This window comes from Aethalodelphis obliquidens, unplaced genomic scaffold (assembly GCF_003676395.1).
Source record: "Aethalodelphis obliquidens isolate GAN/ISIS:26980383/991018 unplaced genomic scaffold, ASM367639v1 scaffold16, whole genome shotgun sequence".
Lineage (NCBI taxonomy): Eukaryota > Metazoa > Chordata > Mammalia > Artiodactyla > Delphinidae > Aethalodelphis > Aethalodelphis obliquidens.
In genome coordinates, this window is record NW_020837960.1 from 27,728,512 (window position 1) to 27,751,767 (window position 23,256).

Below are 23,256 nucleotides of genomic sequence, written 5' to 3' on the forward strand. Positions count from 1 at the left end.
GTTTCTAGACAATTGTCTAATCTGCTCATAACAGTCTTTCCTCTTTAAAAATATTCCTTCTTTTGCTCTCTGTTAGTCATTTACTTTTTCCCAGGAGTTCATCTGCCCTTTTCCTTAACTATTTCTTTGTAAAATTTTTCCTTTTAGTTTTAATTTGTACTTTACTACTGTGTAGTTTTCGTCTTTATTTCCCCTCTTTGAAACCATCTGCTGCCACTGCATTTGCTTTCTGTATTGTAATGCTAAATGTTTTGATGCTGCTGGATTTATATTTATATTCAGTAACAACTTTTATGAACATACAGTTCTTGTGTTTTTTTAAATGAATAGCACGATGCCTTCACCCCCAATGATGAACACTTAGTGATTACGTTAATTAATAACGTCCTTAGCTTCGATGGTACACCCTGCATAGATGCAGAATTTTGTGCTATATTTTCCTGATAATTGTACTTAATATTATATGCTGACGTTGATGCATTTACATGTCTGCCTTTTTCATTTCCTGCTTGTTTTGTAGAGTTCTGCTGCTAAATAATTTTGTCATACTAAACCTACGTAAAATCATTTATTATGGTTTTAAAATTTAATAAATAATAATGAATAAAACAATTATATTCAAGGAAGAATTCATGAGTATTCCAGAGACATTAATTTATAAATGAGAACCTCAATGTTAAGAGCACATGAGGTTGTGGCTATCTGGGGCACCACTGAGTGACAGTATCACTAGGCACAGGTTGATGCAAATTGTCTGTGTGAGCTGAATAGGCCTGTGAAGCACAGGCAGCCTGGAACAATCGTCGTCTTCATGGCCAGACAGAATGTATTCTTCTTAAACAGGAGAGTTTGCTATCACTTTTGAATAATGAGTTGACTACAAACATACTGTAAAGAATAGGATGATTTTTTAAAATGTCTTTTTCTTTCTTCCCTCTTCAGGGTAACTGTTTTTTATTATCACTATGGGCTGTTTCAGGGCACGTAGTCCATGATAGTTGTGTGTGGAAAACAGTGAGTCTGTCATCACCTAACTGTGTATAATAGTAAAAACATTAGAATACATATTTTTCTTGGTAGTTGTTGGTAGATCCACTTCCTGGTTATACTTGAAGTATCCTGTTACATGACATTATTGAAATATTTTAGGAATGTTGGCTACAGTCTGGCATATTCTGGTACATTATTCATTCATCTTCCAGTATATTAAATACGTAGTATTTTTCAGGCACGGTGACTGAGGTTAACTATATGAATTAATTTAAAATGCAATTTTCGTCTTTAGAGCTAAAAGTAGGATTTAGTTGGGAAACAAAACCCAGCCAAAGGCTCATCTCCAAAATTGTTTTGTCGCACACACATAAGCAACTGTGCTTGTGTATGTTACGTTAGCAACTTATGAGAGAAGAGAACTATGAAGTTTTAAGATTGATTTTGCCACCCTCAAGGACCATGATTTAATTGGAGAGTTAAGACACGACATAAACTGTATCTTCCTACAATAAATGATATGATATATGTAGGATGACCTTATTATTTATTGTCTAGATTGAGATATTTCTGCGAGTAAAAGGGGGCACTGTGCATCATAATAGCGAGACAACAATTATACAACAACGATCACAATTCTTCCAGGCAAACGTGGACACATAGGGCCACCCCAGTATACACCCATGATTGGGTAGAAACTCTGAGGTAGGAATGAGCAGTGTAGGCTGAAGTTGTCACATAGGCTTCAAAGGAGACATTAGAACTGAAAGAGAGGAATCAGGAAGTCATTCTTGTGATTCTCGCCAGGATAGGATTCATAATGAATATATCAGTTTGGCTGGAGTAGAAATTTGCCTAGGGAAATAGTATTACAGTCAGCCCTCCATATCTGTGGGTTCCGCATCCGTGGGTACAGAGACCCTAAGCCTACTTACTGTACTATGTCATTTTGTGTAAGGGATATGGGTATCCGCCACGGCCCTGGAACCCCAATCCGGTGGATACCGAGGGACAGCTGTGGTTGGATTGGACTGAGAAGTTTCGACCGTGACTATGTGATCTTGAGAAGTTACTTCACCTCCGTGTCCCCATTTACCATCTATAAGATGGAGACAGTAGTACCTGTCTCACAGGGTTGTACGTCCACGAGCTGCATACTTTCATGCAAAGTACTGTGTAGCACGTTCCAGTGATAAGTAAATGTTAGCTACCTGTAGCACACTGACAATTTTAATTGTCAAAAATGTTTGGGAATGTGCAGGGTGGATTGGGGGTGAGAGAGGCAGCAGAGAGAACCTGAAAGGATTTAGTAACAGAGAGGGGAGAGGAGAAAACAGGGCAGAGTAAATGATGACTCTGAGCTTTCAAGCCTGAGTGACTGGGAGACCGGGAGAGCTGAGCAGAAATAAATAAGTTGGGAGGGAAACCTGTTGTTTAGGAAGGGATAAGTTCAAATTTAAACATATGATTTTGAGGGGACAGCAGGCTCTCTAATTAGAAATGGTGGCCGACAGTTGGAGAAGTGAAAGTGGTCCTCCATGGAGAATGGGGGTGTCCCAAGCAGGGGCAGCTGAGGCCTTGGGTGTGGATGAGGATGTCTCCTGGATAGGGTGTTGGAAAGAAAAGATTGATGAGGGAACATTGGAAAGCCCGTATTTGGAGTAAGTGCAAGAGGAAAGAGAACAACTAAAAAGAGGTTCAAAGGAACAGGAAAAGTAAAGTATTCTCCAAAGTATGTTTTACTGAACACTAGATCTGTGGGATGGTAACAGGTAATATGGGAAAGAAAATTGGTTCTGTGGTTAAAAACTACAACTGTGTGAAAGTTAAATGAATTTGTTCATTGCACGAATTCTCTGGGTTTTAATATGTTAGCATACCTGGCACACCTCCAAGAGCGGAATACGTGAAGTAATGTTTTACAGATCTATCCGATCACTTGAACCCTTTTCTCCCCCAGAATACTTAATGGATGCTAGTGTTCCAGAAAACACATTCTGGGAATTATAGAAGCCAAACAAGGAAAGATTTTCAAGAAGGAAGGAGTTAAACTGTGCCAAATGTTGCAGAAAGACTAAGGAACATGAGAAATGAGAGGAAGCTATCTATACTTGATGTTTTTTATTAGATGGCCCTCGGTGACCTTCACGAGTACAGTTCACTAGTGTGACTTCAATAGGCACCGGTTTATAGGGAATTAAAGATAAGAGTTAGTGATGTGACGAGGAAATCAAGGCAGTGGGTTTACATCATCACATCTCTGTTAATTCAAATATGAAGTGTGACGGATAGGAATAACTTGGTCATTAGTGAATGTTTATATATCCTATGCATTTTTATTATGCATAATAAAATGGTTATATTTCTAAATAACATGCCCTTTTTGTTTAATGTTAATCATATATTAGAGCTGGAAGGGACTTTAACAGTCATCTGGGACAATCCCTCAGAGAACTATTAAGTTTTTCTTTCTTAGGGCAAAGGCACGCATTAAAATTATTTTCTTTTCTAGCCACAGCCAGACCATCAAGTCTAAACCATTTTCCTCATGTTTTTTAAAAAGTGGGAGGGACTTCCCTCGTGGCACAGTGGTTAAGAATCTGCCTGCCGATGCAGGGGACACGGGTTCGAGCCCTGGTCCGGGAAGATCCCACATACCATGGAGCAACTAAGCCTGTGCGCCACAACTGCTGAGCCTGCGCTCTAGAGCCCGCGAGCCACAACTGTTGAGCCCACGAGCCACAATTACTGAACCCCGTGCACCTAGAGCCCATGCTCTGCGACAAGAGAAGCCACCGCAGTGAGAAGCCCATGCACCACAACGAAGAGTAGCCCCTGCTCGCTGCAACTAGAGAAAGTCCACATGCAGCAACGAAGACCCAATACAGCCAAAAATTAATTAATTAATTTTTTAAAAAAGTATATGGGAAAGATAAGACTTATCAATTGTGTGTTTTTAATGGGTCCATCTTATGTGAATTTTACTCTAATATTAAAGACCATTTTGGATATGTACTGTCCTTTCATTTGACAGTGATGCAAATATTTAATTCACAGTTACGCTGTAAAGAGGAAAGTCATTTTGACATCCTCTAACAGCAGGTGTAGATAATTTTAATTAAAACTGTTTCAGCATTTTTTTGTGATAAAATATGCCATAGAACTGATGTCTGATTTTCTGTTCCATGCAAATCAGGCTCTGCATCAACACAGCACGCCCGACAAATTTGAAAATCCGTACTGAGCGAGGTAGGCTGGAGTGGTCACACAAACTACTCCTGTGTGCCATTCAAGGAAACAAACTTGAATTTCAGTGACCTTCCTGCCTTAGCCTCACTGTCTGTGGAGGTGGGTGAATGCTTGAGAGCAAACTCAGAGTACTGGAGAGCTACTGGTCATCTTTGTATCTTCTACAGCATCTAGCCTAGTTGCTTGTTTAACAGACATTTGTGTGTTCAGTCTCTGGGAATATCAGCTGAAAGTAGAAGTCTTGAATACTCTGATATAGACCCTGTTCCCCTTGGAAATTCACAAATTCATTTTGGCACATGAAAGATTCTGAGAAGTTTTGCAGTGAGGAAACTTTGAATTTTGTTTTATAAATTTTGTGTGTGTGTTTAGATTGTAGTAAAATACATATAATATTTACCATCGTAACCATTTTTAAATGTACAGTTCAGAGGTATTAAAGGCATTCGTAGTGTTCTGCAACCATCACCACCGTCCATCTCCAGAACTCTTTTCGTCTTGAAAAACTGAAACTCTTTACTCATGAAACAGTAACTCCACATTCCTCCTTCCCCAAGCTCCTGGCAGATACCTTGTTTGAATTTTTTAACCTGGCACTTCCAGACTTATTTTACGGTAAATGAAAACTCTTTTCCTCTTGACATTTACTTATATTCTCTAGAAGTTCCATCATTCAGTGAAATGCAGGATTAGTTTTCAGCTAGTATGTAGCAGATAAGGAGTATTTTTGCCTCAAAAGTTGCCTGACTCCGAAGAGAAAAGCAAGCCCTTCTGGAGTGCCTATCTGGATAAGACATAAGTCCAATATTTTGAAAGCTCTCGAGGAGACTGGGAGGGTGGTTTAGGGAGGCATTGAAGTTATGCTGGAGCAATCCCTGACCTAGGAGAGAGGCTTGTGTTCCTGTTCTGCTTTGCCACTAACTAGCTAGTCTTCCAGGGCCTTTTGCCTTGTCTGTTTCCTGTCTAAGAGCTGGATGAATCCTGAGACTCCCTGCAATCTTAAAAGTTGAATGATTGAGGAATACTGTAAAAGGCATGGGATTTATAGTACCGAGAATTTGATAATAGCTTAGAAGAAGTAGGAGGAAGAGCATCTGGGAATTGACACCCACAGGAACCTCAAATGTAACCTGGCACACACCTCAAATAATGGCAAGGCCAAGACAAGTGTAAGAAGTATAGATGTCTGAAAGATTCATGCTGTGTCATACCTGGATTTATCGGAGTAGCTAGGTGATTAGAGAGAAGAGACAGTGCTGTATAGTAGGTGCCAAAATACAATGTATGTAAGGAAAAGTTCTAGTACTTAGTTGGTATTCAATAAATATTAGTTTCTTCTCTCATGATTTTAGGCTGTTAGCCAAAAAACTTAACACCATTGTATTTCCACTAAGGAGAGATGGGCAGAGAAAAAAACTGTCACCTTCCTGAAATACATGAAAAAATATATTATGAATATAGAAAAAGTTCTCTCCCTTCCCCAGTGTCCTTTATTGCTTTGCTTTTGCCATTTCCCTTTCTCCTGTCTGTAATTTAATATATTAAGTGCTTGGTTGACAGAAACAATTGTACTGAACTGTTGTTCTTATTAAAGTGAGTTATAAGACCTAAAAATCCTCAAAACAAGGGTTTCCCTGTATACAAACCCAGTGTCCCAAAGAGAGTGCTTTACTTTCATTCAGAGTTGCTGTTTAGTTGATAGTGTGTATAGGAAATCAGACTGCTACTATTTCATATTGAAATCTTGTTAAAGCAGCTAGTTTGTATCTTATTTAGGGGCAAGTTTTAAAGAGATATCCTATAGTCAGGTTTTAAAGTGATGCAAAATCATAATTTAATTCCATTACTAACATGTTTTCTAAGTTTATAGGATTTAGAACTTGAAGGAAAAATTATAATATTAAGAATAATTTTCAAGGATTCTCAAGAAAATATGTTATCCAGTTTTCTCATGGAATTTTAATTTTATCCAAGTTTCCCAAACTTATTTTAAAGTAAATGTACATTATAAAGTATCTAAAGAAAGAGCGCCATGTGGTTAGTGTTACATGACTTACTAAACTGATGATGGTTGTGATGACGATGGTAACAGGTGACTTGTGATAAGAGTCAGTTAGGCACTTACTATGTGCCAGGCACTAAATGCTGCACAAATTTTAAGCTACATTGTTTGATTTTAAATTGTACTTATAAGGACTCAACATTTTCTTTGTTTCTTCACTGATGAAAAAAAAAAGTCAATCTATATAGAAAGCAAGTAGGCTAATTCACTATTATTATCAATTCATTTTTATTGTCCAGCAGCTTCTTATTCATGTTCAGTGGTCAAAAAATAACGAATATAAACAGTTGATGGGTTCATGTAATTCAAAAAGCGTTAAGTGTTGCTTTGGGATGTAGTTCTCCTACGTTTTTAAATGAGTCAAATGTTCTGGAAATTAACATTCCACGTAACATGAGATGTTGTAAAAGTTTTACTTGGGACTTAAGCTAGAGAACTCTCTGACCTCCCCTTTACCTATTTTTCAGGGTGGGTAAGTGTTTCTACAATTAAAAATAAGGAATCCCACTGAGTTTTTACCTCTAAAGATTTCATATTTCATGTATATTAGACTCTACATCATTTTAAGTGTTAAAAGGAAGGTAGAAACAGATCCCATAGTTTTAATCCATTTAGCAAGTCTCAGTGTACCTGAGTTTATGACTACATAATACAAGTAAATTCCGAGACAAGAATTCAGGTGTATTTTCTTAGAAGTTAAAATCTGTTTTCATGAATGCCTTATATTAACTTCTTCACAAACAGGACTGCTCCTTCATTCCAGTAGAAAGTAGGAATGCTGTCTTGGCTTCTTCAATTCTAATTTGAAATTCTTCTCCTGCTCTTCTTTCAAAAATTTAGTTTTATCGTTTCATCCAGGATGGTTAGGCTCGGGAGAATTTTTTATGCCATCCCCTCTCAAACATATAAGCCCAGAGTGTGTGTGGACTGGGGTAGGGAGCATGGGGCACCGAGCGCTCTGACCAGAAGGAACAACCTGGGTAAAGGCCTTGAGGCAGGGAAGAACTGGGCGATTTTGAGGAACTGAAAGAAGGTACCTGTCATTGGGGCATAGTGGGGGCAAGTGTGATCTAGGTGACAGAGAATAATCATGGAGACCATGGTGAGGAATTCGCCAGGACCACCTGGTTTGCTTGAGCAGAATGGCAGACAGCAGGTTCTGGGTTGTTAGTGCACTGGGTGCAGCTCTCAGCTTCCCACTTACTAAGGTCTCTACACTGCTTCCCACAGCTCTGAGATGTGGGTAGGAACACCTGCATCAGAGCCTGGCTAGACTAGTGCTAACTAGGTGCCTGTGTAGCAAGCCACGCAAAAGATGGCAAGCTGGGAGCATGTTTACTTCTTTACCCTACCCTGGAGTCTCCAGCTCACAGGTTCTCCTTTCTGTTCTCTTTTATGTTCATTCAGCAAATATTTGTTGAGCACTTTGCAGCCACGCCTGTCCTCCATAATTATGTTTGTATGTCTCATAGCTTCAAGGGTATGAAATCCTCCAGGGATTTCATATTCAATGTTTTGTAATCCAGGCACCAAACATAGTGTCTGTTTCAGAAAACGTTTGAATAAAACAACTAAAAGAAAGTTTGTGAAATATATAATTATCATATTTAAGCACTGCAGTTACTTGAATAATTTGTTCTAAATCAGTCCTGTGTAGAAACAAGAACACATTCCTCCTTCATTCCATTTCTCTTTAACATACAGTTAACAAAAATTCAAAATATGCCATTTATAAAAATCCGTAACTCTAGAAAAGAAATGCTTATCTGTTTTCAGCTTCATACCTTGTCTTAAGTCAATGGTCGGTTATATTTTTTCCTCTAGATCAAGTAGCTATTTTAATACAAGATTATGTTTTAAAAAGCGCTTTTCATCTTCAAATGAAAATAAGAAAAATAAGTAGAGACAAACATAATACCATATCAATTTTTAGCAAGGTGAGCGCTTGTTTTTACATCTTTTTATTTCAAGGTAATTATGGATTCACATGCAACTGTAAGAAATAGTACAGAAAAATCCCATACACCCTTCACCTACTTTTCCCTAATGGTAGTATCTTATAACTAGTACAGTAGCTCAACAGGAAATTGACGCTAATAAAATCCACAGACTTTATTGGGATTTCTCCAGTTTTGCATGCACTCATTCATGTCTGTGTCTTAGTTCTGTGCAGTTGTATCACACGTGCAGATTCATGTGCCACTTACACAGCAGCACACATTGCAGTTCCACCCCCGGGATCCCTGTGCTTCCTTTACAAACACAGCCACTGCCTTCCCTTCTTCCTAAAACCTGGCCACCACTCGTCTCTTCTCCATCTCTACCGTAGTCATTTCAAGAACATTGTATCAGTGGAATCATACGGTATGTAGCCTTTTGGATTGACTTTTTTTTTTTTTTTTTAACTGGGTATAATCCCCTTGAGATAAATTGAGAACTTTTAAAAAGTGATTTTCAAAGAAAGTCTAACATCTTTCCCACTGGCCACTTATTCATCCTTTAGCAAAAAAGGCAGGAATGAGCACTGCAAAGGCAAAGGTGCTTCCCTAGGAAGTGGAGTAGCGTGCCCCAGGACTCAGTTTACTCCTCAGAGACTCTCAGGGAAGTCAGGAGTTCCTTTTTTGATCAACATGTTGATCTTTTTGTAGAAAACAGTCATATTTTCATATTTCTTTTACAGGGCATGGTCCATCTCCTATTGCCCGTTTATATTCCAGTTAGTCCCATCTTCCATGCCCCCTCTTTCCTTCCTCTAAATTTTTCCATCCTGACCAGTTGAAAACAAATTGTTGAGTGAATTAAGCTCTAGATGAGATTTCTCCAAATTGATATAATGTAACAAATAGGAATGGCAATCAATTTGACCGAAAACTTTTTTTTTTAACTTGAAATTACATGCATGGAAGAGCTTCTGTTGTTTCCATTGGCCTTACGGGAAATTATCATGGTAGTTCTACCACACTAATAGTCTTGTTTTGATTTGTTTTGCCTCAAAAGTAATTATAAAATATATAATTCATTTGGATGACCTAGTTGCCATCCCTTGGGGATTTCATTACATAATAGGAGCTCCGTCTCATACCAAGTCATTGAGTCCTAATTAAGTTTTGTTTTTAGATAAGTATGTATATCAGTATATCACATTTTAAGCTGTAAATAAGAGTGTTGTAATCCGTCGATGTGTTGAGAATCCCACTACCTCATGAGCAGAGGTTCTTTCAAGGTATTTTATAGATTGATTTGGCTTCAAAGAAGTTACAAGATCTTTCATTAATGAGTATTAATGAAATGAGTATTAATACATAATCTTCTAAAAGAAAATTCCTACAAAGAAATTTGTAGGAATTGCTATACATTTACTGAGGGGAGCTATAATTGACATTACTTATCTGAATAAGCCTGAGAGATTCTAACTATAATATAAGAACAATTAACTGCTGACCAACCTGTGTAGCTAGATGTTTGTCTGGGTGATTGCTTTCAGGATTTCTTCTAAAGGAAATGATGGGAATTAGTGTTTTCCTCCCTTGGTGTTACAGTCCTAAGATACACTTGACTGCATACTGAGGCAGATGGATTCATGCTTCTAGTCTAGGGACAAGGCTGTCACATAGATATAAGCAGAGGAACAAGTCCAGACTCATCTGTTAATCTAACGTATCAATAAACCCAGTCTTTATCTTCATTTGAAAACTAGGCACAATATACATGTTAATATGGTAGCTCAAGATTAACTTCACTTTTCAGAGCGCCTTACTAAATAATAGCATTTATATAAATTGTGGCATATTGCTGACACTAAGATCCAGACCCTGACAAATTAAACACTGAGGGCTCTACACAGTGAAATAGCCACATGTCCGTGTCACTACCACAAAATTACTATCCATTCTCATTCTACTTACTACACTTGTCATTTAATAAAATGCCCAGAATGTGGAAGCCTGGATTTTGATCTTGGTGCTGACCTATCTAGTCTACATCTCTACTTGAGTCTTCAAACTGAAGAAACTGAAACATTAGTGAGTCAACAAATACTGGTTGAACACCTACTATGTGCCAGGCACTGTTCCAGGCAGTGGAAGTGTTTCAGGCAATGTGTTAACTTTACTCAGCCACTTAATTTTGTGGGTTTATTGCTGTTAGTTTTAATTTTGGACTTAAGCTTCTTTCCAAATGCAGTCTTTAACTGCTACTGTCAGTTATAGATAGTTTAACGGTAAGATTTGATAAATTCTTAGGTTGATGTACTTTTAGACTTATTCTTGCAGTTGTCATGTTCTCCCCTTTCCCCACCCAAAGGGGTGATTAGTTTCCCTCTAAGTAGGTTTTAAAGTCTTACTCTGCTTTCTGTTCTCATTTTGTAGCCCAAAGCCACTTTCAAACTTTACCACGAATTATAAACTTAAATGTTTTCTGGGGCCAGCCAGGTATAAGTGTATGAAGCAGACCAGTGTGCGTATATTGAGATTAGTAGGGTATGTGTCAAACTGAAAAGTTCATGCCCACCTGTAAACATTTTAAAAAATATTTTTTAACCTGTGTCAAACACATCTACAGGCCAAAAGTTTTCAACATTCTGAACATCTAGATAAACATAAATTTGTTAGACCGTTGACTTTTAAATATGAAAGTGAAATATCAGTTTATTAGTGACAGTGATTATATCAGTTTTAAAATAGGAAATGCCAAGAACTTTGCAGCATGAATGCACTTAGTGTTATGTATTTATGGGGTGGAGGTATGTGGATTATTTTGTTTTTGTTTAATATATTGTGGATGTCTTGCCATGTCAAATCATACAGATCTATCTCTTATGTCGTTTAATGACTGTGGGAAATTTCCATAGTAAGGATGTGCTATCATTTACTTTTCCATTTCCATATTGATGGATATTAGGGAAAATCTAAAGTATGCATTAGTGTAACCTTTACAGAAGATAAGGATTAGGTCCTCCTTCCCTCTTTTCTTTGCTATTTTTAAATATAATTTGAAGAAAAGCTCAATAGAAATGAACGTTAAACTTAAAAGCTGATTCCAGGAAATAGTAGGTTCATATCACTTACATAACTCTTAGGAAGCCTGAATTTAATTATATTTCTTTCTGGTTAAGCAGACACATGTGGCTGAACCATTATGAAGGGCATAATTTCTTGGGCATTAATAACTGAAGGGATGTTACATAGTAGTTTGAAGCTATTAAAAGATTCCATATAAGTTCAGAGCAAATATATATTTACCAATATTCACACGTAAAGAGACAGCCTTGGATAGTGATATGTGTGTGAGAACTAAACTTCACATTGTGTTGTGTAGACGTCAGGCTTCTTGCTTTGAGAATCACTCATTACTTGTTATAGGAGATGAATAAGGTGGTGCTTTCTTACAATAAAATCATGTTTGCAAACTATTACTTGAATTTTTTTCTAATGGAACTTAGAGTTTCTGAATCAAATTACTTCTTTATAGCAGTGTGATTTCATCAGATCTCTTCCTGTATTAAGTTCTTTGGTCTAAGTTCATTTTAATTAGAAAAGGCAGCAAAAATTCATATTGGACATATCGAAAGGGCTTTTCACCTGAAATGTAGATTTCTTTTTCTTTTATCTTTTAAAATACTTTAAAAATTGAGATACAGTGTACATACAGTTAGAATACAGTTTCTAATATAGAACCCAGTTCTATTCCATCTACTATGGAATCCAGTTGCATTCCATTGAATGCAGAATTGTTTGTGTATAGCATTTTTTTTTTTTTTTTTTGCGGTACGCGGGCCTCTCACCGTTGTGGCCTCTCCCGTTGCGGAGCACAGGATCCGGATGCGCAGGCTCAGCGGCCATGGCTCATGGGCCTAGCCGCTCTGCGGCATGTGGGATCTTCCCAGACTGGGACACGAACCCGTGTCCTCTGCATCAGCAGGCGGACTCTCAACCACCGCGCCACCAGGGAAGCCCATGTATAGCATTTTTCTAGAGGAGATATTTTATAACTTTCAGTACATTTTCAAAGTGGTGAGGCACTGGGAGTGGCAATGGCCACTGTTGTGGCAGATAGTAAATCAGTGACCTGGTATCCTGGTGTTGCTGCAGTAGGCACCAGTGTTTTCACTGTAGGCTTTGTCATCTTAAAGATTTTCTGGGTTTTTTTTTCTAAGAAAAAAAAATGTTAGTAACTGAGGAGGAGAGCTTGGGTAACCTAGGACCTGGCGCAATTCAAACTGGTACAATGACATTCTCTGTTCTCTCTATATAAAGAAGCTAGGCTAGTCCCAGCGCTGAGCTCAGGACTGGAAGTTTTAGGAAGGTGTTATTTGGTCTCTTAACAGACGCCTGGAGGTATAGAAAACCGCACTTGTATTCCTGGAACTTATAGGGGAAATTAATGAATATCGTGGTTTTAAATAATATCATTAATTATGGATAAAGACAAAAGTGAAAAAGTGAACTTTTTGCAAAATACATTGACTTGGAATTGTAAATCCAGTGGATCTCAAAATTTGTAGCTCTCTCGTCCAGATTAAGTTTTCCGGTGAGGGTGAATCTGTGTTCTTTGTCACACATGGCGCCTCCTCCCCTTCCCACAGAAATGAGCGATCATGTAATTGGGATTAAAGTAATTACAATTATTGACTCCTCTATTAACTCTAATAAAGTTCTTTAAAATTATAGTTGCTGGTTCATTTGTTTAGGTTTGAAAATTTTTTATAGGATAAACAGTTGTATATAATTCTTGTCTCTTTCTTTTTCCTAAGAAGCAGATTAGCAAGTAACTATTTTTCCTGTTTAGTGATGTGATCTGCAGGGTAACCACTTCTATTAGCTTTTCAATGGAAAATGTGTATTTTATAGTTATAGTGATAACCTGTAAAAGTCCAATTTTGAGCATTGCTGGAGTAGTTAAGTATAATGAATTCTGGTTTTCCTTTGTTCGTTTATTATGGTAAATTACCCCCCCCACATATATATATTAAATAATGGAAATAAAATCACGTCTCAAATTCCCATTCTTTAAAAAGAATCTTTTTATAATTTAATAAAAACCAGAAAATGGTATTAGTAATAACTGAGAATGTTATTGAAATGAAAAGATTATTTTATTTTAAAAATTGCAAGATTTATATTAAAAGAATCATTGTCTTCTTTCAGATAAACTTGCGCCTCATCTTGGTAAGCGGGAAAACAAAAGAGTTCCTGTTTTCTCCTAATGATTCTGCTTCTGACATTGCAAAGCATGTGTATGACAATTGGCCAATGGGTGAGTGGTATTTTTCTCTTGGGAATGAATAATGTTAATTCTTCATGCCCTACCTTGTTTCACAAACATTTTGAAAAAGTTGTAAGTAAATAAAAGAGAACAAACAAATGATTGAGGGTAAGGCTTAAAGTTAAGGGGGTTGCTGCATCCTTCCTGGGTTTTGCTTTTCAGCTCCCTCACTGCAGAATGATAACGGAGCCAGTGCATCAAGTCCCTGGTTGGCTTTAGAGCTGTTTTAATGTATCGATAAAAGAAAATTATTTTTTTTAAAGAATACACAAGGTAGCTAACACACACACACACACACACACATACACACTTTCATATCAGTAACCCTATTAATACCAAAACACACATAAAAGGAAAGAAAAACTGTCTTTAACAAATTATAATACGTTCTCTTTGGTCTATTCTATACATAGCCTATTTAAAATTGAGCTTGACACAAAGTTAATTTCTAATTCATGTCACTTCCTGTGTTCTCTGAACTACTACAAGGTCAAGGAGGTATAAAATCCATTTATACGTTGCATTTTCAAGCCAGTATCCATGACAAACAGAATTTGGGTGCGGGGGCGGGGTGTGTGTATGTCTTATTCCTTCCTCTGGTTCTTTTCTATGTAATAAGACTGGCTTGCCATCCTCAAGTGAGTCTTTAGCTTATGTTCTTCCTTTAAACTTAACCCAAGTCATCTTGACCCTTTTAATGGCATGTACCATAGTGATATGACTGTTTCAGCTGATTTCACTTAATTTTACTACCAAAGCAGCTTGGACTTTTAAATCACAAGACTTGTTTTAACAAAGAACACAGTGTATACAAAATGAATCAATTAGGTCAGTGTTTCTCAACCTAAAAAATATATATGGAACTCCTTACAGGAAGAAAATTCTTGTAGATTCCCTAGTGCTGACTTATTTTTGTTATAATGTTTATTTTTAAGGATAGAGACATATAACTCAATTAACTATCCTTATTAACTTGTATACAACCATAAAACTAAAACAGATCTACAAAGAAAATGCAAATATAACTCTAAAACCGGTAATGTTCAAATTAACAACTTCAGTGTGCCACATGATATATTTTGCTAAAACTAACTCACTGCTTGCACCATGAATATGGTACTGTTGAGTGTGGCATGCCTCTGCTACTACTTGCTGTATGAGAACCCAGTTATCTGCAGATTCACCACAAAACCTTCATTCACACAGTGTACCAAATTGTCATTCAGCCTTCACTTAACAAGAATGCATCGTTTATGTATTAAGTCAACCTCTGTTCTTTTCTTGTTAACCTCTTGACAAAGAAGTACTGCTTGGCACCAGTACAATCATAAACTTAAATGCATACATGGGCACTAAAATCCCAAGGCTGTACTTGGTTGTAAGGTAATTATTTGAATTATCTAGATAATCTCTTGCAGATTATCATTAAAATGAAAACAGAATCTAGAACTTATTGAAGAGGACTTTGAGACCCTAAGAACCTGTCTTTGTGGATTCATAGACCTGAGTTTAAGAAATACTCTGCTTTAGACAAACACTTTCAAATGACTGGATCTTTCTTCTCACTGATAACCAAGGAACACGTCAACACTAGCTCCTAAATCAGGAAGAGACTGAAGCTAGAGGTCATAGATAAGAAGGAATTTCAGAAGAGCCGAAGTAAACTAAACTTGCGTTCTTAGAATACTGGATTTTCTTCATAGCCGGACAGGGTAGATAAGTAAGAGTATGGAAAGCGTTTTTAAATACCTGTGTGGTGGTGATGTTGTATTAAGTGTAAAGATGCCTTTTGTGACTTTTGTGGGGTGGAGGGTGAAGATAGGCTTTTGACATCTGTGGGCGTGTTGTAGAAAAGGGCACTACAACCCTGGCTGCAAGGGTTACGCCATAACTTGAGGTAAAGGAAATAGTTTCACCTTCGTGATTGTTTGACTTAGACATTAAAAGTAGTTTCAATTCCTTAAAGTATCCTGATTAATGGTAAACAAAGGTGAGATTCACGTGCAGGTCTGTAACATAGTTTCCCAAACCATCTACCAGTGTTGGAAATTGTATCAATTCTACGTTACTTATTTTCATAGAAAAGGTTTTTGAACCCAATCTTTTCCTCAGTTTGCCAGTTCTACTCAGCAGTTTTAGACACTGCAGGGAATAAAAATAAATAATTTTTATTTTATATAAAACATTAAAAAATCTAGGTCTGCTTTGTATCACATAATGCACTAAAGGTCAGCAGATGTAAATATTTATTGGTGCTAATGATAAAAGTGTAGTGAATATTAAATCAGTAGGAGGAAATACTTTGTGCAATATATTTTTGGAAGGAGTTGGTCTCCTTTGGTATATTCTTGTGCAGCTTAGTGGAATATTGTTAATAGATGGAATAGTCAGGCACATAGTGTTATTGGGTCAGAGTTCCAAAAAATAACCCACTGATATATGTTGCTAGTAGCTGAAATTCCTCCTGTAAGCATTATTCTTCTACAGGTCTTTTTAAATTTCAGATCCTCTGAGAAGGAAAGGAAGATAGCATATTAAACCACAGAAGCACATGAGAATCATGACACTCTGTGTAGGACAAAGAAATATGTGGCGTCAAGTTTCTGCATCTCAAAAAAATACTTTAAACACTTTTAGAATTTTTTTTCCGTGTAAATTAGACAATTACTGTCATTTGTCTTTATATCTTGACCAGAAATATTCATATATCTGATAAGGGTCTAATATCTAAAATATACAAGGAACTCATACAACTCAACAGCAAAAAAACAAACAATCCAGTTTTAAAATGGGTAGGAGAGCTGAATAGACATTTTTCCAAAGAAGACATACAGATGGGCAACAGGCACAAGAAGAGATGCTCAACATCATTAATCATCCGGGAAATGCAAATCAAAACCATAACAACATGTTACCTCACGCCTGTTACAATGACTGTTATCAAAAAGACAAGGAATAACAAGTGTTGGTGACGATGTGGAGAAAAGGAGGCCAATTTACATTCCCAGCCACAGTGGTGGGAATGTAAATTGGTGCGGCCACTTTGGAAAACAGTATGGCGATTCCTCAAAAAATGAAAAATAGAACTACTATATGGTCTAGCAATTCTGCTTCTGGGTATTTATCTGAAGAAAATGAAAACACTTAATTCGAAATGATATATGCATCCTTATGCCCACTGCAGCTTTATTTACAATAGCCAAGATATGGAAACAACCTGAGTTTCCATCAGTGGATGAATGCATAGTGAGATTGTGAGAGACACACACATACACAATGGAATATTACTCAGCCATTAGAAAAAGAGTGAAATCTTGCCATTTGCAACAACATGGATGGACCTGGAGGGCAATTATGCAAAGTGAGATAAGTCAGAGAGAGAAAGATGAATACCGGATGATATCTCTTATATGTAGAATCTTAAAAAAAAACAAACAAAAAAAGCCAAGCTCATAGATAACAGAGAGCAGATTGGTGGTTGCACAAGGTGTGGGGAGGGGAGAGATGGGTAAACGTTTTTTTTTAGTTTGAATAAACTGAATGAAAATTATTTTAAAAAGAAAAATTATAGGAGAATATTTTAACCCTGGCATTTTGACATTGAGGACATTTAACACAAAATACAATTTGACCCATGTAAAATTAGATTAGGTAGAAATTATCGTGACAGAATAAAATGAACAATGCTAAAGGAAAGGAAAAAGAAATATTCTATTAAACAATGATTTTGGGTGTGATGAATTCAAAGTAATCCATACGAAAGTGTTAACAACTGACAACTTATTCTTTCTTCTGGAGAAGAGGGACCTGGGAGCCCTGGAGTCAGAAGGCAACAGAGACACCCCAGGGGGAGGGACGAGACGGGGGCCTGGGGGAGAATGAATGAGTTTCACTTCTCCTTACCCATTCCTGTTGTGCTGAGTCACTGACAGGCACTGGTTTTATCAAATTCATATTCATCATTTTGAACACTCAAAAAAAGGCAAGAAGAAAAGTGCTCTACTTACCTCCTTTCTCTTCTGTCCCTTGCTCCTCAGGCTACTTTAAACTAGTTTGTGTGTTGACAGTTATCATCTCCTGAAAACAGGAGCTTCTATAGGAAACAAACACATGATACTAGAATTCTTGAGGAAGATGATGATGAAATTCTCAAACCTTTCAAAATCAGAGCTTCAAATTCTGTATCTACAAGCTAGTGAAAATTACTAACCCCATACCTTGTCATGATACTACTGTTCTCAAACCATTATTTTAACAGAATCATATTCCATATTTTACTATAATGTAAGTTATACACTAAAATGAAATATTCTGTTATTCATTCTACCTACCAGTTTCTCTTTTGATTTTCTTTGTACATTATCCTAGCTTTCATACTTATATAGCACCTTCTAATATGTTATTTTTCAAGTTTATACTGAGAATTTTGGGTAAAGTCAACTAAAGTTGTGTCTTCTGTAATGTTTATCAATTGGCTTCAAAAAAACGATAAAGTTATCAACATTACCCAAAAGTAAACACCTAATTTTTTTGTTGTTCTGGTTTTTTAAATGTTTGTTTTCCAGTTATTGAGGTATAATTTTTTGTTATGCTCTATATCAATATATTAATTCTTTTAAAAATCTTTGTTAAACCTATTGTTTCCAGCCTCAAATGTATATTTTAAAAGGTACAAATATTGGTAATATTATAATATTTTCTGTTAATTACTGGTTATTAACATTTTCAGCTGACATTTTTTAAACTAGGATTAGATTTTCCTCAACTCATTTGTTTTCATTTTTAAACTTCAGGACCATATTTCGGCACAGTTCAGTGTTCTTTAGGAGGCAAAAACTAGCCTTAAGCAGCTCTTGCTATTTAACGAGAACAGCAAGAACAGTGATTAAGTGGGTCGTGACTGTTCCAATTATAAGGAAGCGCCAAGCGTCTTCTCTGATGTATTCTATCTGATTTGGAGCCGAATTTTAGAACAATGCGCTAATACCTTAATTTTATGTTGAAATGCACCTAACAATTCCCTGGTTCTTTTCAGACTGGGAAGAAGAGCAGGTCAGCAGTCCAAACATTCTACGCCTTATTTATCAAGGACGATTTCTACATGGAAATGTCACATTAGGAGGTAATAGTTACCTTTGTAATGGGATTTAATGCCTGTCTCATGGCAGCATTATTCATTTGTTTGTTTAAACGCTAATGTCTTATCGTACTAAAAATATATAATTTCAAACTGTGAATTTTGCCTAATTTTTGATATGTCTACGTCTTCGCATTTTTCATTCCGTTTAATTTTAGCACTATGATTAAGTGTTTACTGCCTTGTAGAATAAACTCTAAGCCATTACAGATGGGAGTCCATACCTATATTTTATAAATGTAATTTAAGTGTACTTCTGGGTAATATAATTTAGATGTAATATTTTTAAGTTAAAGCGAGACACACAAACTAGGAAAAGTTTATGGTAATGGATTTTCAAATAGAATACTGAAGGTATGTTTTCAGTTTGACTCTAACTGATGTAATTGCTAATCATGCAGGAATAAAGGTACGTGAGTAACATTAGAGAAACTGTAGTGTAGTGACTGAAAGAGCAGATTTTAGAGCAAGATTGTCTACGTTGTATCTTAGCTCCACTACTTACTGGCTCTGTAACCTTGAACAAGTTACTTCACTGCTTTCTGTCTTAGTTTCCTCATCAGTAAATTAGGATAACCATAGTGCCTACCTCATAGGTTGGGAGGGTTGAATTAGTTTATAAATTCAAAGCACATAGAACAGTGCTTGGCACATAGTAAACACTTTAATTGTTAGCTATTACTGCTCTTTATATGTGAATGGGGAAATGTAGCTCAATAGTGCCCCCTTCTGGGTGGAACATTGTCTACCATCAGCAGGATTTGTTTTTATTTAAGTACAAGTATTTCAAATATATTATGAGAATTAGAAATAGGTAGGCAAAGGAAGTGATCTACTGTAATATATCTTTGTTTACATATAGTCATGACTTTTTTCCTCTAAACCTAATAATCGAAATGTTTAATCTGTTCTTCCTTAAAGGTAGAATATTTTCGTTCATTCATTCATTTATTCAGCATGTATTTATTTCTTATGTGCCAACACTGCTAAACAATTAAAGATACAGGGTTGAAAAAGAATCTCTTCCTTCAAGGTGCTCTGGTATTACATAGTAGAAACACATACAATTCACTGTTAAAATACTATGTGACTTGGAGCAGATGAATGCAAATGATTATTATGACAATATCAAGTCGATGGAGTGTTTCAGTATGTAATTTTACACACAGCCAAGTTTTGGAGGCATTGATAACACTGGTCTAAAAAGTGCTGCTATCTACTGAGAGGTATCTGCCGTTTAAAATATAGCTTTTTTTGGTTTGTAGTTATTGTTATTATTACTTCTTTATAGCTCTTTGTGTAGTTACATGGACCAATTCTTAATGTGTTGTCTATGGCTGTATTTTACATTCATTAAGGATGGGACCATATTTTAGTCTTTTTTTGATTGTCTGTGCCTCACATAAGCTCTTGTAGTGTTGATGGGTCAAGGTTGATTGAATTAATCTATTGACTCCACGAATGACTCTTGAGACTCCATTTCCCTTTGAGTATTGATCTACATGAGCAATTTCTTATCAACTTAATTCTTTAACTACCTCTCTGTTGTGGCCCCAAAGTTCCAACTTCATATTAAAGATAATAGAATTTGTGTTAAAATCAAACTATTGACTTTTTTTTTGAATTTGTTTTTGACCGATTAACAGATTGACTTACGTTATTACTCTCATTCTATGTTGCTGTCAATCTTTTCAAGAACAAACCATCTCTGGTCTTAGTGATTTAGACAAAGAGCATAGGAATATAACCTAGACCTTTCAAGTTGATCAGTAAATCTGGGTAATAACATTGAACTATTTGTGGCTTTTTGGTCGCTGTTTTTCTTTGTCTCCCTGTTTTTTGTTTTTGTTTTTTTTTTGAGGTACGCAGGCCTCTCACTGCTGTGGCCTCTCCCGTTGCGGAGCACAGGCTCCGGACGCGCAGGCTCAGCGGCCATGGCTCACGGGCCCAGCCGCTCCACGGCATGTGGGATCTTCCCGGGCCGGGGCACGAACCCGTGTCCCCTGCATTGGCAGGCAGACTCTCAACCATTGCGCCACCAGGGAAGGCTCTGTCTCCCTGTATTGTTGAATGTGGATAAGGAGGAGACGGCACACAGGGTCATACAGTTGAATGGCTAGTGTGGAGAAGGCCTAGGCTTGCTTTGCACGGCTTGAGACTTGCTCTGTATGTGTAACCCTGTGGGCATCGGATACTTATTTTTAAATGCAGATTTCTGCATGCCCACTCTCCCCCGCCCTGTCTCCCAATCTACTACCGATTTGCCGTCCCTGGTCATTTTTCTGTAAAGGGTGAGAATCTCTCTTCTGGGTACTGTGCAGTGCCCCAGTAGAAAGCAGAAGCAGCACAGTGAAGGAGAGAAAGCATCTTGGATCTGGTATCCCTCTTCCTTTACCTTCTCTTAGTATCAATGTCTACAATTTCTAGTTAAAATTCAGATGGAGAAGAAAACTAAGTCGCCGTCAATCGAATTTGTGGCTTCAAACAGTAAGCCCCTCAGCAGCTTTCTAGGCCTGTCCCACATTTCTCCACATTTACATCTCAGTTCACTTACCTGTTCTCTGAGATCTGTTTTCCTGGCTGCTCAAAAAGATGATGATCATGGTAATATTTATGGAATGTTTTTTGTGCCAAGCCCCGAGGTAAGCACTTTCCTTGGATTGTTTCTTTTAATCAATACAGTGGTAGGGGGCAGGTGATAGAATTACTATCTCCAATTTAGGTGGAGGAAGCTGAGGTGTAGGGAGGGGTCAACAGAACTCTCAGAACTCATCTTACAGTCAGTAAGTAGCAGGGTGCAATTGTAACCCAGGTCTGGCTTACTGGAGTCAAGAAGGTGGTGTGAGAGTGGAACACAGCTTGGTATGTGGACATTTTAAATTCAGTCAGGCTCTCCCAATACATTTAGTGAAATGTTTCATCGTATAAGGTCCTGTTTGCATTTCAGGGTTAAGTCAGGCCCAGGCGATTACCCAGTAAAGGCCCTCCTTTGTCTTCAGCCTAGTGTGTATTTTGGGGCCGCGGTGCTTCATTTTAACTTCAGAAATTAAGAGAGCAGACCAAGTAGTGGCTGGCTAGCTTTAAGTAAGATGGAAACTCACCTCGATTACATGAAATATTAGGAATATTGAAGATAATTAGGGCTCTTTTTAACCATCATCCTATAGAGCAGGTTTCAAGAGCAAGTGGTAGGAGGGTAGTGCTTGCTACGTGATGATCTAAGCCTGCTTTAAGCTTGTAGTGAAGAGACTAGCTTGAAACGTCAGAACTAAAACATCACGGCTATGGAAACAACTCCAGATGTTAGAGCTACCGGCTGCTTCTAATTTTATACACAGAATGACAAAGGGATTTGCCATGAAACTTTTGCGTCAGTGGTTCATGGGTGCGTTATATTGGTCTGTGTCTGAAATATTTCATAATAAAAATTATTACTTATAAATGAGAAAAACCTTTTAAAGACTTGATTAGAAAACGGTGATTACTAATAATGCCAAGACAGTGATTCTTTTAAAGGAACCTTTTTAAGAAAATTATTTTCTAATTGAAGCATATAAGGTTAAAAATAATAAAATTATTATATTATTATTATGTTTAAAATTGTTTGTCATTTCTTCTGTTTCTACATTATAGTGGCCTGTCTGGTGCAGGAATTTTATTATGTGACTAAACATAATTAGGTTTAGAAACAAATGTCTCTTAATCTAAACTTCCCCCTAATTTAGAAAAAGTATTCTTTAAAACCTTTTTGAAATTCCTTCTCTCCTTTAAAGATTATCCAATATTAACCAGTTATGCATTTTCTCTTGTCCCCTTCCTTAAACAATGTGTATATATGTGTCAAGCTGATAGCCATAGCTAAATAATTTCTGAATTATAAAAATTGTTTCTGATAATATGAACCTAATTTCATTTTGTAAGAGATGCTCTCTCTGGTAAGAAATGCCATCTGTTGAGGAAGTCATACAAAAAGCAATCAATTTTTAAAATGGTTTCAATTTTGGTTAGTGATTTCAACAGGTTGGTGTATATGTAACAAGTTGTCTTCTGCTTTTCACATAGCATTAAAACTTCCTTTTGGCAAAACAACAGTGATGCACTTGGTGGCCAGAGAGACACTGCCAGAGCCCAACTCTCAAGGTGAGCCGTGCGCTCGAGAAGGTTCTCACTCGAGCCACAGCCATTCAGGAGTGGCTCCGCGCTTCTCGGAAATTCTGAGGGGAAGAAGTTCTCATAGTTTATGGTGACTGGTCCTTAGCAGTCAAACCAAATCAGCGTGTCCCTTGATTCTCCTCTGTGTTTATGTGTGTATCTTGGTTTGGGGGAGAGGAGAGGGAGGGGCAGGACTGTGGAATCTCTAGGGTGTCTGGGTAGGTAAGTGGGCCCTTATGTTAAAAACCTCTGCGGGCCTCTTTTGGGGGTGAAGACAGGTATCACCGCCCCGCCCGCCGCCCAGCCATCTGCTTGCCTTGTGGAAGCCTTCTGCTTCCGGGAAGGCTTGTGGAGGATAGTGCAGGATGAGGTGCTACCATCCATCCTGGAGCTGGGTCTCAGT

General features: G+C 37.2%; 1 protein-coding gene across 1 annotated transcript in view; it reads left to right on the forward strand.

Annotated features, from left to right (window-relative positions):
* The window catches only part of UBL3 (ubiquitin like 3), a 70,074-nt gene that overhangs the window by 43,395 nt on the left and 3,423 nt on the right, over positions 1-23,256 (forward strand). Inside the window, exons 2-4 of the mRNA XM_027116580.1 lie at positions 13,447-13,555; positions 18,600-18,686; positions 22,764-22,841. Of these exons, the coding sequence (XP_026972381.1) occupies positions 13,447-13,555; positions 18,600-18,686; positions 22,764-22,841 (274 nt within the window). The remainder of the gene's footprint in view (positions 1-13,446; positions 13,556-18,599; positions 18,687-22,763; positions 22,842-23,256) is intronic.